Source organism: Trichosurus vulpecula, chromosome 3 (genome assembly GCF_011100635.1).
Source record: "Trichosurus vulpecula isolate mTriVul1 chromosome 3, mTriVul1.pri, whole genome shotgun sequence".
In the NCBI taxonomy this organism is placed as follows: Eukaryota; Metazoa; Chordata; class Mammalia; order Diprotodontia; family Phalangeridae; genus Trichosurus; species Trichosurus vulpecula.
In genome coordinates this window covers 335042882-335060915 of record NC_050575.1, presented here as the reverse complement: position 1 = coordinate 335060915, position 18034 = coordinate 335042882, and the positions used below count along the sequence as shown (strand labels likewise).

The window sequence follows — 18034 nt, the reverse complement described above, 5'->3', positions numbered from 1 at the left end:
CCTCTTGACTGACAAAAGGATCCAGGGCATAAAAAGGGTTAAGAATCACGGCACAGATGGAGGGAGTAACCTGGACGGCACAGTCACAGCAAGCTGATATGTACATAGGAGACAAGTCAAACAGTTTAAAAGGTTCAATGAAATCAGAATTTGTACCAGTGGGCAGTAGATTTCTGTGTAATGCAAAGAACCTGCTAACAACTAGAGTTATTTAACAATGGAACAGCCATAGCAAGTGAAGAAAAGCCCAATGGCTACATAGGCCAGAAACTGGCCTGGATCACTGTTAAGGATCTTTCCAACTTTAAGACTTTAGGATTCTATTTACATTCTGGTAGACTTATCAACACACTGTCTTGTTTTTATTACATGTCAGACACGAACAGTTTGCTTTCCATGGTCCATTCAAAGTCCCTAAACATTCAGTTACTGTTTTTGCCACATTTAGTTGCTCACCATACTACTGCACTAAAGCACTCTAGAGTGACCACACACAAGGCTCTTTCTATTGCTTTAGGGCTTTACGATTTAGAAAGCAGTCATCACAACAAACCTGTTAAAAAAAAAGGGAAGAATACATACAACTCATCAGGCCCAACCTCTGAATCTGCAAGGCTATCTGAAAAAAAGCTGATAACCCTGGTGTAGTTGAGATGTGTGTAAAGTTAACCAAGAAAACATTTTGTATTCTGCTATTTCAAATCCAGAACGGATATGAAAAGCGGCTTTAGGAATAGGAGGAGCAGTTCCTGTAACTGAATCAAACGAATGTAAGCCTGAATAACAGAACTTAAAGTTCTCTCTCACTTAGTGAAACTAAGAAATGAAATGCTGTCGTGATTTTAGTCTTTGAGAACTCCTACTCATGGAAAGATTTCTCTCATGGCTCTAGTCAGCACCTTCCTCCCCTCCCCCAATAAATAGCTACACTAGCTAAAAATACACCATGCACTTCAGTGAGTTTGCCATGGTGCCACAAATCTGTGTTTGTCTATCATTAAACAGAGGTTCATTAGGAAAGACAATTAATCCTCGACACTGGACAAGAGGTGACTTTAGCCATTATTAATATATTTACAATCACATAACACACTTAGGAGTATGTGTTTAGGCTCAGTATAGCAATTTAGTAGTTAACTTTAATCACTAAGGAACTCAGACACAGACAAGGTCTTACCGTAACCCACAAGAAGGGAATCTCAAGATTTCACACCTGGATCACGTAAATCAGTCACTCTCAGGCAGAGGTCCACAGGCTCAGATGTCACCTGATTACTGAAAGCCCCTCCTGAAAAGCTAGGGTTTCCATATACAACATGAAGGACAGAACAAGGACTGCTGATCCAACCTCAAAAGCACTACAGGGTGGTTGCTTTTCTTCTTTTGTGGGGGTAAAGGGGTGGGGGAAAGAGCAGTAGGAGAGGGATGTGATTCAGAAAATGATAGAACCATAAAGTCTTCTCTTTCTAGCATAAGAGAAGATTTTTTCACATGATCATTAAATACAAAGTCAAACATCTGTAGGTGGAGAAAAAAAGGAGATTTTTCACAACCATTTTTCAAGGTATAACCCAGATGTAGCCTTCAGGTTGTTATGCACCAAAGAATTCTTCACCTACTAGGCAAGCTGCTGTTCATTTCTAACCGCCCCAAACAAGCAGAATTAATTCAAGAGGCACTTCAGGGCATGCTACAGCCACCATCTGTCTCTGGGCCAGCATTCTGAGTCTTTTCAGCTTGATAGGACTTACAAGAGACAGCACGTCAGCAATATGGAGTTGTGGTAACAGTACAACTTTGCAGATAAAAGTTTAAGTGGTTTCCGGGCAGATGACTTGATTATATGTAATTCAAGAGACATCATTCAAGACGTGCATGAGTGAAAAAGGTGGATTTTTCATGTAGCATGAGCAAGGATAATAGATGAATAACACCTGATGAAGATATTAGTGGTAAACATGAAATACCAGAAGACCTGCAATACTTTGGAGATGAACTTGTGGAAAGATAGGGCAAAAACCAGATAAGATGTGAAGGCCTAAATGGGATATGATTTGCACTTGAAAGAGAATAATAAATCAGTAAAATGCTGGCTCCACTGAAGTATTAGCAGTTAGTCTAACATCAAGTATATTCAGGGAAAACAGCAATATTTCGTTAATTCCTTAAAAGGAATTGGCTCTTGTGCTTTCAAAACTGCTTAATTTTATCTTCCAAATGACCACTAAAAGAATTCTAACCAATGAATGATTAGACTAAAAAAAAAACCTTCTAACCATTATTAAAGAATCTTAGCAGGGAATAGAGATGACCAGGGTTCATCTTCAGAGGAGGATATTGAAGTAAAGAAACTCCCAAAGAGCAACATCAAATGGCCACTTGCCCAAAAAGAATTAATAGAAGATCTTAAAAAAGACTTTAAAAATCAAATGACAGAGATGGAGGAAAAACTAAAAAAAATAAAAATAATCCAAGAAAAACAAGAAGATTATAAAAGGAAAATCAACCAATTAGAAAAGGGGATCCAGAATCTCAAGAGGAAAATGACACCTTCAAAATTAGAACTGGGAAAAGCGAAGCCAGTAAAATTATAAGAGATCAAGAAATAATTAAACAATATACAAAAAATGAAAAAAAAGAAGAGAAAGTGAAACATAAGAAGAACAACAGATTTGGAGAATAGATAAAGAAGAGAAAATATAAAAATAACTGGAGTAACAAAGTCAAGATCAAAAAAAGAATCTTGATGCAAGAATGCAAGAAATAATTAAAGAAAATTGTCCTGAAGCATTAGAACAAGGCAGGGAAGTAGAAATTGAAAAAATCCATTGAACACCACTTAAAAGAGATCCTATGAGGAAAACTCATAGGAATATCATAGTCAAATTCCAGAACCCCCAGCTCAAGGACAAAATATTAAAAGCATCAAGATTAAAACAATTTAAATATGATGGCACCACAATTAGAATTACATAAGACCTAGCAGCAGAGTCATTAAAGGACCACAGGTCTTGGAACACAATATATCAAAGAGCAAAAGACCTGGGGCTCCGGCTGAAAATATCATACTCTTCAAATTTTAGATCTTGAAGGAAAAAAAAATGGACATTTGACAAACCCTCAGACTTTCAAGACTTTGTTAAAAGAAATCTTCAACTTAATAGAAGATTTGACATGCAAGAACTGAGAAACATAAGGTACACACCAAAGACTGACTATAAGGGATTCTTAAGAACAGACTGCTTACCTTTTATATAACATAAAATGTAAAATGTATGTCTAACATTCTTATTAATAATTGTCAAGCTCATAAGAAAGAGGGGGATAAACCTGACTATGATATGAATTTACAAAGTAAAACCATTTAGAAACAACTAAAAACAGTAACTTTTATACAAGAAGTGCAAGAAGAAAGGATACAGAGGATTTAGACAGGGGAGGAGGGCTGGTAGTTCTGGTAACCTACTTTCATCGGGAATGGATTTAAGATGGAACAACACATATATGTTTAGAAGAGTATAAAAGTTTTCTAAATTTAGAAGAAATAAAATGTTAGGGATTAGGACAAGGCAGGGATTTTTAGAGGGGAGAATGAGGGAATAGATAAAGGGTGTGTTCAGATTAACTGGAATGGGAAGATAAGGGTGGGATCCTTGGAGTGGGGAAGGCAAGTAATAGGAGGGCAGGCTAGTTGCTGGAGGAGGGGGGTAGGCAAGTAATAGGAAGGCAATGTAGGGGTAGTAGTAAAGTAGAGGAGGCAGGAAGGATAGGAAACAAAAGATACGTATAAACATAAAAAACAAAGATCAGGAGTAGATTATATTTGGAAAAATATATGTCTATATACGCACGTATATGTATATATCTGTATGTGTATGTATATATCAAGAAATATCTAAATCATATTGTAGCCTTCGGGGGGGGTGGATGGAGGGAAAAAAAGGACAAAGTTAAAAAGTGCACAGCAGAGAACAAAAGAAAATACAAGGAAGGAAAGAAAAGATGGGACAATTCTCAACACAAGGTGTATTATTTATCATACTGGCTTTCTTGAAAAGAAAATTTATTATTACATATTTTGAATCTTCTCCTATGTTCTGCTATGCACATGACATGCTTTTTTTTCTTTCTGACTTTATATTTAAAGTTGATATTTAAGTTTATGATATGTTTCTGTTTCTTTTCGCTACTTTGTATTTGTAAAAAAAAAAGACAAAATTATTCAAAAAACTTAAAAAAAGAATCTTAGCAGAAGAGAACTTAGAGATTTATCCCACTTTAACATCATAACTTGTAGAAATCCCTTCTATAGAGACAATCACAAACATCACCATGTTCACAAACCTGGCTGGATGCTTTAGCAGCAAGTTGGTAATCATATTGGATCCAATTCTATTCTGTGGAAAATTTTATATTTCCAACAAATACTTCACCTTATAAACAAACAAGTATCATACTATAAAAGCCCATGCTTTCCCAGTTAAAATTTTCTTTGGATAGACATGATGATTCTGAGGAGAGAGGAAAAACCATACTATGCATACAAAATGCCACTAATATTACTGCCACATGTCTCCATATGCACACATAAAATCCAAAGCGCTTACAAGAACATATAAGCTCATTTTTGTTATCAGCAATCATGTTTATATGTATATACAATTATTTAGAATTTTTTGTTCACTTTTCTTTCTTTTTACTTTGTTATTTATACACTAGAGGCAACAAGGCATGGTAAAGAGCTGGCCTCAGAGCCAGGAAAATTTGGGTTCAAATCTTGCCTCTGACACACATCAGCTGTGTGAGCCTGGCCAAATGCAAATCACTTAACCCCTTTCTCGGTCCTCTAGGCAACTCTCTAAAACTCCTACATTACTGAAAAGGCAGCTGCCCCTGCCTTGGAAGAGGAAGTTTCCACATCTATACCAATGAAAGCACAGGTCTTACTGCTATCCAGCCCTATTATTTATCTACTTTATACTTCTACTTGTCTATTAAAAATTACATTTATGACAAGTCCCATAGTTCCTGCAGCTCAACCTCATATGCCAAGGTAACAAAGGCAGTTAAAAAAGCAGAGCCTTAAGACACTAACAGCAACACTGCCCACTGACCGAGCAGCAAACCTACAGGTTAGTTTCACTGTCTGTCTGTTGGTTTTCCTCTCTTTAGAATTCTCTACAAGTGCTCTTGGGTGTGATCTGAATCTTACACCAAATTCTCAGACTTCACCTTTTCTCTTCAACAGCTTTCTGATGTTTTGTGAAGAGGTATTAGCCATAGCGGTCATATTCTTCCATAATTATTTGAAATAGATCATTTTGATTTAGAAAAGGTTTCCGGGGGTCTTTCCAAAATGTTTCCAGGGCCAAAACTTAACTTTATCCTCACTTAAGTCCAATACATTGTGGTTTCCACTTTGTTGCCTGAGAGTCTTTATAAATGTGGGTAACCACCATTATATTTTCTTAAGATTAGAGCTGATTACTGTTCTCTCTGCAAAGCCTCATATAAACTCAATTTATACTAACCAAGATTCTCAGAAAGGTATCCTTTTATAGCATTATCTAAATTAACTGATCGTGTTGAAGAAAGACGGAGAGTCAGATGCACTTTCACATTTTTGATTCTCAAAACCCAAATATTACTTTTTTGAAAAGATGAGGAGTTATCATCTTGTGGCATTAAAGATTCCTTACCTATTCCAATGTTAAAGATTTTTTCACTTCAAAAATTATGAATGTTATTATTATATATCTACAATCTCATTTATCTTTTCAATCTGGATAGGGTATAATATTAATTAGGATGGGACTTTTTTCATTGTTTTCTCTTTTAGAACGCTAAACTAATCAAGTGACTTTGATTAAGTCTTAGTAGGTACAAAGGCCCAGGCCCACACCCTTTTGCTGATTAGGTATGAAGCCTTCAGGCCCTAAAAAGGGTATATAAACTCAGAGGTTGGTGTTTTGTTTGGGGCTCTCACTCACTGGAAGAGTGTTGGTGTGGAGATTCTGGGTAGCTATTGTTAATAGCTCCTTGGCTTTGAAGAAAACCCAGATGTTGGCGCTTCTCTTTTTGGTAACTATGTATGTGATATCTTGATCAGACAAAGCCTGTGTATTGAATTGTGTTATTTTATCTGTTGATATTTTCTGTTTGTAATTTCTATTTGGATTTGCTCTGAAGTTCAGGGTGCTGGCTCTTCCCCCTGAACTAAGTGAATGATATAATATGTTTGATTAAAGCTAGACTGTTAACCCCTTAAAGTTGCTTTCCTTAGAAAAGCAGATCAAAGTACCTGTGCTGGCAGCTCTTGTTGCTGGTCTTGTTGGGTCTTACATTCCTACAGCAGCTGCTAGCCACATTGTTGTTACATAGGGACAAGTAGGTATGATTATAAAGTAACAAGACTGTCAATTTTAGTCTAATTTATTTTGTAGTTATTTACCAGAGCCATAAGATTTTTTTAACATAAATGCAATGTAATGGTCAAGACTCCAGAGGTCAGGAGCAACTGATCTTCAGAAACCTTGCATGGATCACCATCCACTTATATAATAAGGTGTTTGAAAAGTGTAAGTGCGGTTTAGAAGCTATTAAGCTTAACCATACTACATTTTAGTATTAAATAGTATTAAGTATACTATTATTTCTGCTCAGTCACCCCATCTGACTGATTCATTCTATATGCTGTTGTTTCTGAGAATACTGAAGTTACATCACATTTCAAAGTTAAACTTGTTTATTGATAATATGCAAACATTTCAGGACATACTATGTGCAGTGTACTGTAGTAGGCCTTGGGAAATAAATAAAGGTTTAATAGTTTTAAAAAACTGCACCAAGACTTTTGGGACACCCAATTCCATCACAAACCAGCTCCTTCCTAATGTATACTTGCCCCCCAAAGTCATTTAAAGCCACTTGCAAATCTTAATCCTTCTCATTAAAAAGTTTATGCCACTAAAAAAATTACTGCCAAAATCTAAACAGGAAATCAATTATTGACTGAAAACATAGGAAAGTTGAGTCAGAACTTGCGTAAGTCACTTTTGTCCCTGCCTGATTTCATAAGCAAACCTCATACAATTGGTCTAAGCTTTTTAAAGTCTGCAACACACAGAACTGACTTTTTTTAAATTTGAACAGAAAACAAAGTTTATTTAGTAGCACTCAAAATATTTTCTTTTTTTCCTTAAAAGAGAAAGGAATCAAAAGCTACCTACCTAGAAGCAATTTCTGTGTAAGCTCAAGTTGTTCCCTCTTCCCCATATTGGCATGAAAAAAACCAACATATTTGGAATCAGAAGACCTGCAGGTCAAGCTCTGGTTCTACTCCTTCCTAGCTATATGCCTTATTGGGGTGAGTCATTTAAACTCTCTAGGAGTCCTTTTTCTCATCTGTAAATTGAAGGGACTACACGAGATGCTTGTCCAGACCCTAAGGTCCCTTTCAGTTCTAAAACCTATACTTGAATTGTTCTTTATAATTATATTTGCATAAAACAGCAATTTCAAATATTCTTCCTTTAACAAAATCTTCACATTAAGTTCTCTGAAGGTATTTATTTTGTCTCTTGGCCTGCTGTTGACAAATATCTCGACACTCTAATTATTCTAGTTTCGTAAGGGACTTTTTAAAATAAATCATAGTAAGTCTTAGAAAACAATTATGATTAAATAGACAAGATGTCTGATAGACATGATTCACCCAAAGGTAATTTTAGGTTATCTATACGAGAAAGTTATGTTCTCCACCATTAGCACAAGTTTTAAGTTACGTGCAGAAAACAGTCTTCATTGATTGATTAAGGCTGATGACTATGCCACTAAAATAATCAAAGCTTAGTAGCAATCATTTCCACACAGAAAAAACAGGAAGCCTGACCTTTGGCTTGTACCTAATGACATGTTTTATAGAGACTTTCTTGGCTTCCTAAATTTCACAATATCTCTACAGACTCAAAGTCACCTTTCACAACATTTCTGCTAAGTCACCCAACCTTTGACTGATACATTCCAAATGGTGCTGTTTCTGAGGATTCTGCAAAGTCATGTCACATTCCAAAGTGTGACAATGCTGTTTGCAGCTACTGTGGCTGTGTAAGGCCAGTAACACCAGCACACAGAAGGGCTGCTAGCACAGCTCTCTGATCTGCTTTTCTAAGGAAAGCAACTTTAAGGGGTTAACAATCTCATTTTAATTAAATATACATATGCCATTCACTTAGTTCAAGGGGAAAAACCAGCACCCTGAACCTCAGAGCAAAAACAGAAATTACAAACAGATCGACATTTCTGTCTAACCAAATCACAATATACAGTTACCAGAAAAGCACCAACATCTGGATTTTCAAAGGGGGTGCGGGGCGGGGACTGCTTCAATGGCTTACCCAGAGTCTCATCACCAACACTCTTTCAATGAGTGTGCCCCAAAAGACAAAAAAAGCTAACCTCAGAGCTCTCATAATCTGTTCAGGGCCCTGAGGGCTCAGAGCCTACTTGGCAAAAAAGGGCACGGACAAGGGGTCTCACACCTAGTTAGTGAAAGGGTGTGGGCCTGCTTCTAATCAGGCCTCCCTTTGTTGGCCCACCTGAGGCCTGTTCAATGGGTGGGAAAGATCTTTCACTTACAGACTGGCCTTACACAAAGCTATGCATTCATATATGCAAATATTTCTGTACCTATTATGTATAATGTACTGTACTGTCTTGGGAAAGGTATAAGGATAAATAAAAGCACCTCCACCTGGCCCTAAAACCTACAATGGCATCTTCCCACTACTGCCCTTTCACACATGCTCTATGCAGAAGTTATATTACCACCAAAATCTTCCGAAAAACCCTCAAAACCCCACCTACCCCTTTGTTCTGGTGGACTAGATGTATTCTACAACTCCTGACTATAACAGTCTATTATATTAACTCATTTTAAAACACTTTCGTCTTTTTTTAAAGGAAAGTTAATTAAAAAATTATAACCATGTTATACTAGGAATTCTCCCCTGCCCCTCTGGAAAATACTTTATATACTACTTTTCAAACATTCCAGTGAAATCAGTAATCATTTCATACAAAGGGGAGATGATGCTGTAAGAGCCTAAAACAAATTATTAAGCTATGACTGTCATGGAATCACTGAGGTGTTGGCTCTTGGTTTACTGAACAGCCATGGGCCTTATATCTACTCTGTCCCACTCAGAAATAATTTCACTGAGACCCAAAGGCCTGGTAGAGAACTACAGTTACAATCTTCAACTTGTGCAATGACTAACTTAGGAGTAGGGCAGTAATAATGGTAATGATAATAACCTTGCATTCCAGTCACTGCACTTTACAGTTTACAGAGTGCCTTCCTCACAATGCCCCTGGTGAGGTAAGGAAATACAAATATTTTCCTTATTTTACGATAAGAAAACTAAGGAAATGTAAGTGAGCTACCCAAGGTCACACGCAGCTAGAAATATGAAAGCCCAAGCTGAAACTCCCATCTTCTGACTCCAAGATCAGGGCTCTTTTCACTACACCATGCACATAATTGGGAAGAAAAACGTTCAACATTACCTAGCTTCAAGAAATATCCTAAAATGGTTAAACTGTATATACATCCAAAAGCATCATCAAAGAAAGTGCAATTCCTTCCCTCAAGGAAACTAAATTTCCACTGTAAGACTTACATGTGAGTGCTATTCAATAATTTTTGAGAACTAGCTTAAACTTTGGGGAGTTTTACATAGCCATATGAGACTCTAGATAGCCAATGTACGGCAAGAATAAAAAGGATTAAAAACACTTAGAAGGCTTACTTGAGGTGTTTTTAAGTGTTTAAAAATCCTGTCCACTGAAGCTTAGCCCAACCAGCTTTTGTCTCTTCTTATTTATCAAAATTATTACCCCAAGAAAATTTACTGAACTTCAAAAGACAACCCCCTTCAGATTTACTGAGCACAAGACTAGGCACTAAAAACCATAGCACTTTCCCCCAACTTGGTAACTAGCACTAAACACTATCTTTTCATTTAGTTACCAAGGAGGATGAGTAAATTCAGAGACAGAATAACTAGCTGGCCTCTTCACAAATAACATCATCATCTCACCCGTTTATATTATTAAGGTTAATGAAGCACTTTGTTCATGATAGCCCTATAAGACAAATATTTCAAATATTACTATCCCCATTTTACAGATGAGGGTTTGAAAGAAGTGACCTGCCCAGAGTCACACAAACAGGAATAGAACCCTGGTCTCCCTATCCTTACAGACTGATCTGCTTTTTCCTGCAAGTAAGGCTTGAATTCTTTGAGGTGGAATACAAGAGGAGAAAGTGAGCAGGTCTTCTGAGTTGGGCAAGAAGTGAAAAGGCAGCCTGCTGGAGAGGAGGAAAAATGGCAGTCTGGAGATTTGGGTTCTAGTCTTGGTTCCACAAATCAGTTTCTACAACTACAGAAATGATATAACTGGACTAGACAGTCTCTTAAAGATCTTTTCTGGCTCTAAAAGTCTATGTTTTTATGATTAAGATGAAACAAAATGGATTTACTATATACAACTCACTTGGGGGCTGTTTTCCCCCAGTTGTAGAAATTTATTATGATCAGTCCACACAAATAAACAAACTCTATTATTAAAATCATGGCTTTTCACAAGGTAAATTTAAACTTCTGCAAGATTAAACTAAATGTATTTTTTATCTACTAAAGATGATGTACAGCCACACACAGAGAACTCTATGGAGATCACTATCTTTGTATTCCTTTACTTAGGTAAGATATACAAATCTTACCTGAGAAAGGGCAAACCTCTCCAGTATCTTTGCCAAGAAAACCCCTTATGGGATCACAGAGTCAGAAAGAAATGAAAATACAAATCAAATCCTCTAACAATGAAAATATCTGCAAGTCTTACTGAATGATCAATTTTTAAAAATGTCTGATAATATTCAGTTCTTTCAGCATTGTGTCCAATTACTAGTCAATGAATAACTTTCTGAGTACCAGGACTTAATGAATATTTATAAAGTTTCTAAAAACTATACTTCTGAACCTTCTGTCTCCCTTTTTTGTTCCCACCTTTGCCATCTGCACTACAAAAGTACAGGTCTGGGGGTTATTTTGTATTTTCAGTTGCTTCACTGGTTCTTATAGTTAAAAAAAAAAAAGAATTATCAAGTTATAGCAGACTAAAGATGAGCCTCTCTTTTTCTTTGCTAGAAAGCTAGGACTATACTTGGAAGCCCAGAACAGCAGAACTAAGGGTCAGCTCTATGACATGATAAAAGAATACAAAAAGGACTTTGTGGACTCTGAGCCATAATGAGGATAACTGGGTGAGAGGCCAGGGATTTAGACTTGGAGACAAGAAGACTTAGGGTTAAGTCGAGCCTCTGAGCAATAAAGGAAAAGTCCCAGAACTTTTTAGGGGTCTAGGCAACTCTCCAAGATCACAGGTTGCAGAAAAATTGCTGACTTATATTAGCAAAGGTAGTTTCCTCATCCAAGACTTCTCTCTACTAATAAAATCACTGATCTCGTGCCTATCCTTATCTCCTTATACAATGTAAAGGTCAACTTTAACTGAGATATTATTTTAATCTCCTATATTAGTGGCTTCTGATACAAGAATTACAACCAGCTAGAAACCAAATCTTAAATAAGAAACATGTACAGAGTCAACAAACCTACCTTCAAAGAATCAACTAAATCATCAACTAAGAAGAGGCGCCTGAGTTGTTTGATTGCGCAGTTGACATGACCAAGAGCAGAATTGCTGTACTTCTGAACCAACGCCTCAGATACTGCAACTTCAGAATCCAAGTAGGCCCTGGCAAAGGAATGCACTAGCAGTTAGTGATCAAACTTCATCAAGTTCAAAGTTTGAAAGATTTAATGTTTATTAATTTAGTAACAAATATACCTGAGGGAAAACATACTAATAAACAAAATTCTAATACTAAATAAACAATATTTTCACATGAAACACAAGGAAAGGTTTTTAATGATCCAATGTGCTAGGTAAGCTTCATTCATGTACTGAGTTATGAAAAAAACCAATATGAAATCTCAATAAATTTTCCTAACACATATTTACTTCTTTCCAAGTTACTCCTTTTTATTCCAAACTTTTAAGTAAGTTATAAGTAGTGACTCAATCTGTCACTAGGTAAATCTCCAAAAATAAACTTCTAAGTAAATAATAAATTTATATAAACTAAAATACATAAACTGAAATACATAATCTCAAACCTAGTAAAGCAATTCAAACAGATGTTTTCTATATTCATAAGTCAAAATTGTTAGATTTTGAAGAAATGACCATAAAGGAGAAATAAAACGTTTTAATCATTTCACTTTTCAATTTCAAAGCAAAGCAGAACAAAATAGAAAAGACACAAGCATTCTCTCATTTTACCACTTCATAGTAGTTCATTAAAAAAATAGCTTCGTTTAAATGATGTAAACTTTTAGCAAAAACAGAAAACAAAAACTTCAAGGAATTTCACTACCACTTTATATACTTCAAAGCAACACATTTGGGCAGCTCCTGGAATATGGGAAAGTTATTCATTAGAAAGCTTTCAATATCCTACCTCTAAAAGTCTACTATTCCCTCCATCAAAAATTGTTACTTTTGATGTGTCCACTGACTACATACATAGTCATTAAATATGTCAACTCTGTTCACTGAAATACCTAAACAATTGCTATCTTAAGGAACCTAATGTCTATTTATGAAAATCTTTTTGTAAAGACAAGTTTGTGACCAATGTACCTAAAGACAAAAAATCTACATGAGTGATCCACTACACTAGCATGTGGCACTCTAACGAGGAATTTGGGCACCTGAGACAGATTCAGTTTGGGCCCTTGGGATCCAGGTTACCAAACCATAGCAGAGGAAGTTAGACTGTCTCTCTATGAGCAAGAGGAATATCACTGCAGTATGATAATGACAGTGGATCCAGATCCTGAGTATGGCAGTATTCCACCAATGAGAGAGGCATAAAGGATGGCAGGCACCTCTAAGCCCATCTCTTCTGCCTGATCTCAGGGTTGACTTTCTGGGTACTGTCAATTTCCCAAAGTGGGCAAGGGACAGGGCAAAACCATGTAGCAGACTAAAACTAGCTAACGTAGGTTGTATTTGACCTATAATTGAATTAAGAGCCTCTGACCCAAGAATTAAATGCTTCTAAGGGTGAAAAGAAGCAAAACCAAAGATTTTTATTTCAACACTATGAGTCTAGCTTCCTCCAACTTCTTCCCAAATCTGCTTGCACAGAACTGGAGTATAACTAACAACTATACTCACTTTTCAGTTCATATCTGTATTTTTTTTTCCCTTTTAAACAAAAGATCTAATTTTAGGGTTATGGATCTATATAATTATCGATCTATACAATATCTATACAATGGATCTATACATTATAAACATGTTGCCTTAAGGCTTTTACAGACCTCAGGTTTCTATAGTAAATAGACAACATAATATACTTTTAGCATTTATGCAACGTTATTACATAATGAAGAAAGGTCAGTGAGCTTAATCATTAGTCTTTACAGAGACAGTCTTTTGTAGTCTGAAAAGATTAAAAAACAGTTATCAATTAACATCAATTTAACAGTATTCTGTTTATATAGTTTAATAAATGCTTTACTAACACAAGAATGAACATCTATTGGTATTAAAAAGAATGTTAAGTGCAAAAAAATAGAAGACCTGGTCCTTATCCTAATGGAATTTACTTTCTAGTTACATCAAAAATATAGCACCTTTCAAAATAACTTAAGCACTATATGAACTCTTAGGAAGGAAAGAAGGATTAGGAGTTAGTTTGGAAGTATTGGGTCTTGAATTATATCATTGTGGCAAGGTAAGGACAAAGAGGGAGTAACTGGCATGTTACAATTGGCACAGCAGTGTAAAAGTTGACTCAATAAGACTGAACAGACTAAGTATCTATGCTGGAATTTAACCTCTTGCTAATGCTAACCCTGTCAGAAAGACATACTTTCATTTTAAGAAAAAAAATCACCTTAATATTGACATCTGCTCTAAGAAATACATTATTTCTAGCACCGAAATAAATGCTAACTTAATAATAGCTCTTAACTTGGATACAGGAGCAGTTTTTTATTTGATTCTCTTTGTACTTACTTTTAAGAGAGTACAAAATCCATGGACTTCAGTTTAATTTTTAAAATAATTTTTAAAAAGCACACATGCCCTACAGATCTTATGACAATGGAAATAGCAGTATTTATAATAATACCAACATAAAGCAAAATCTCAAAATGTTTCATATGCAATATTACAAAACACATGCAATCATCTCACCTGAATGGGTGACCTTCATCAGATTTCTGGATTGCCTGGATCACTCCCTTGTATACCCTGAAGCTGATAGTCACAGATAGCAGGGCCAAGGCAATGTATGCTATCACACTCACAATGCTGAATACTGTCAACGAAAGTAGCAGGAACAAGCTGGCACCAAATACCACTCCTGTCTTCTTAATGTCTCGCCAATAAAGAAGGTCAACAACTAAAAATTAAAAAAAAAAACAAAACTAAAATTAGCATGCCTCACTTTATCTATTAGGCAAGTATTGTTTAATCTACAGAACTGACACAAAAATTTATGGCTACACAAATAACCTAAACCTAAAATGTATTTTTTAAAAAGAGTTAAAACTAATCTTAGATAGGACCAAAGATTTTAAGCCTACAATAGTGATTAAACAAATTTTCATTGTTCTTTTCATGGTATTTCTCTGGTAACGGGCGTCATTTGGATGAGTAATTATTCGATGTCATTAAGATAATACACATTTAACAACAACAAAAATCACAACCTATTTCAAATTCATCAAGGCTTTACACTTCATATGATATGAACACTGCCATATACTCAATCAATACCAATTTGTAAGACATTCTACCTAAAAATAATAGCTATGAATAAGACTGTTCTATTCACTCCAAAGAATATATGTCAAAAGTTCTCAATACTAGTCCAGTCTAACAGGTTTTAAAAATATTTACAAAGTTGCTTTTAATTAAGTGAGGCAACAACTAAATAAAAAAAATGAATAGTTACCTACACTGAACTCTTTGGAGGTGATGTGATATGGTGGGAAGAGTGCAGGCCTGAGGGTCAGGAGAGACCTGGTTTTTAATCCTGCCTCTGATGTTATCTCATTAACCACAAGGAAACTTTTTCAAACCACATTTTACCAACCTGTAGTACATCTATCATAGGGTTACTGTATTGCTCAAACAATAATGCACAGAAAATATTTTGTCAACTTTTAAAGCGCTATGTAATGCTAGCTATTATGTATACTTATTAATAGTAACCAAAAATTAAGTTTCAACAATCTGGTTTATCTATATATAGTGCTTTTAAAGTTCCTCAAAACATTATCAAAAACACATCAACTCCCCCTGTCCTTACTCCTCCACCCCATCAAACTAGTTAATTTTAGGACTTGAGGGAAGAGAATAAGGAACAGGGTGAAAATCTGTCCTTTTCTTTCTCTTCTGATCAGGGGAAAGGTAACTGGAGTTAGAGAATGTTTCGGTATTCTCTAAAACAATAGAAACCAGTATGACAGACAGATGCCTAACTGCCTGATCTTTCTAGTCACGGGGTCATCCAAGTGGTGGGTAATATTAACCTCCCCACCCACTGAAATCAACTTTTATAAATCAACATAGAAACAGAATGGTAGATATGGACCCAAAGGTGAGGGCTGGAGTAAGGCAACAAGGAAGTCAAGGGTATATGTGGAACTAGGTAAGTATGATGTCAAAATTATGAGCAAACGGAAGCAAAACTTGGGTCTCATCTGGAAGAAGTTAGAAGGGATGGATAAAAAGTACAAAAGGGCAAATTTAAGGTATGATGCAAAGAAAAGCTTCCTAAAGATACTGCGCAAAGTATCTAAGTTTTGTAAAGTATTAGCAGCTGCTCCTCCAAGGAGGTCTTCAAGCAAAAGCTGGACAAATGTTGGGAGTATGCTGAAGAGGAATTTTCTGTTCAGGTGTGCGTGCACTGAACTAGCTATTATCTCCTGAGTTCTCTTCAAGTGCTAAAATTCTAGGATTCTGTGAAATGCCATGACTCCATTAGAAATTAGACAAGAATCCTCCCCACTAACCTCATTACCATAAATAGTATATACAGTAAGAAACTGATGAGGAGAAAAGGAAAATCTAATAGATTTTAAAGAGAAATAAAATCTACAACATTAATACTCATGAACCATTGCTCGGAAGAGGTTCTGCCCCTTTTAAAACCTAAGTGAGACTTACTTCAATTCTTGTATTTTTGAGTAAACAGGTACCTGGTATGTAAAGGGCAGTGGGTCTGGGAAAGAGTTGGTAAGGATGCTAAGCTTACTGTGTGGCAGTCACTGTGCTAAGTACTGGAAATTTCTCTTACAGAAATAAAGAGAGGCTTGTGCTATGTCTTTTAGGAAGACTAGAAAACTAAGTGGCAGGTGAGAAAAAAAAGAACATATCAAGCATACAGGACCAGCTGGAGCAAAGGCAGAGAGGTGGGGGATTGAGTGAGCCATGTAAAGAATAGCAGGTAGACCTGTGCGGCCAGATCACAGAGTATGTAGAGGGTATAAAATATAAAAAGAACTGGAAAGGTGAGAAGAGGTCAGGTTGTAAAGGGCTTTAAATGCCAAATGGAAGACTTTATATTTGATCCTGGAGGTAACAGGGAACCACCATCTACCAAGCTGGGGAATGGGGGTGGGGTGACATGTAAAGAAAATCACTAACAGCTGAGCGGAGAATTGGAAGGTGAGCCGTGATGACGGCCTGTAACTAGGGTAGTGGCTGTGAGGGGAGAGAACATATAAAGGAAAGAGAAAGGAAAAAGGAAAGAAACAGCTTTTATGTAGTGCCTATCATGTGCCAGACACTGCTAATAAGTATTTTTAAAATATTCTCTCATTTGATCCTCAAAACAACCCTGCAAGGTAGGGGCTATTATTATCCCCACTTTACAATTAAACGAACTGAGGCAAACAGGTTACATGACTTGACCAGGATCTAACAGCGAGAAAGTATCTAAGGCCACTTTTGAACTCAGGTCTTCCTGACTCCAAGCCCAATGCTCTATTCACCATGCCACGAAATGCCTCTCTCTACATAAGATGTATCCGTACTAGACATGAATTCTATCTGCAGCTCTCCCTAACCGCATAACTTAAAGGAAGTAACTTCAATTCAATAAATGTTAATTAAGCCCCTATCATATGTAGGACACTATGTTTGGCACTAGGGATGTAAAGACAAAAATGGAACAGTCCGCCGCTAGGAGTGCAGAACTTGGAGTGAGGAAACTCTACACCAGACACGAGCTGTATATGACTTGGGGTAAGTCACTTAACCTTTCTGGGCTTCAGTTTCTTCATCTGTATAATGAGGAAATGAGACTCAATGACTTCTCAACTCTAAATTTATCATCTATGAATCTGAGCAGTTGACATTCTTGGGGATGGGGGGAAGGAGGGAGAAAGAGAAGATACTGTATATGTACATATAAGTAAACACATCTGTCAGATTCAAGATTATATTGCCACTGAGGCCCAATAATTGCTAGCATTTAACACAGTGCTTTAAGGTTTGCGAAGCCCTTTAAAAATACTGTTTTTATTCTCCCAACAGCATCGGTAGGCAGGTGCTACTACGATTTCCATTTTATAGATGAAGACACTGAGACACACAGAGATTAAGTGACGTGCCCGGGGCCACAGCTAACGGGTATCAGAGGTCACATCTGAATTCAGGTCTTAGACTCCAGGTCCAGCTCTCTGCCACTGCACTGTAGAAGAAGTATTCCCAAAGGAAGATAACAGCTACAGTTAAATAACCACACCATTAGGTGAGTACAAGCCTGACCTATTAATTTATTGATTGCTAATGGACACTTAGCCTATGACACATATCAGCTGTGACTAAGAGAGTAAAAATAAAATTAGATGCCTTTTATGCCCTTGTGTTCTATATGAAA

General features: G+C 36.4%; 1 protein-coding gene across 5 annotated transcripts in view; it reads right to left on the bottom strand.

The window, feature by feature from the left end:
• RTN4 (reticulon 4) overlaps positions 1-18034 on the bottom strand; it is a 157560-nt gene that overhangs the window by 7914 nt on the left and 131612 nt on the right. For all 5 annotated transcript variants that reach the window (XM_036748862.1, XM_036748864.1, XM_036748861.1 and 2 more), the window contains 2 exons: positions 14338-14545; positions 11685-11823 (listed from right to left, as the gene is read on the bottom strand). In XM_036748862.1, coding sequence (XP_036604757.1) covers positions 11685-11823; positions 14338-14545 — 347 coding nt within the window. The remainder of the gene's footprint in view (positions 1-11684; positions 11824-14337; positions 14546-18034) is intronic.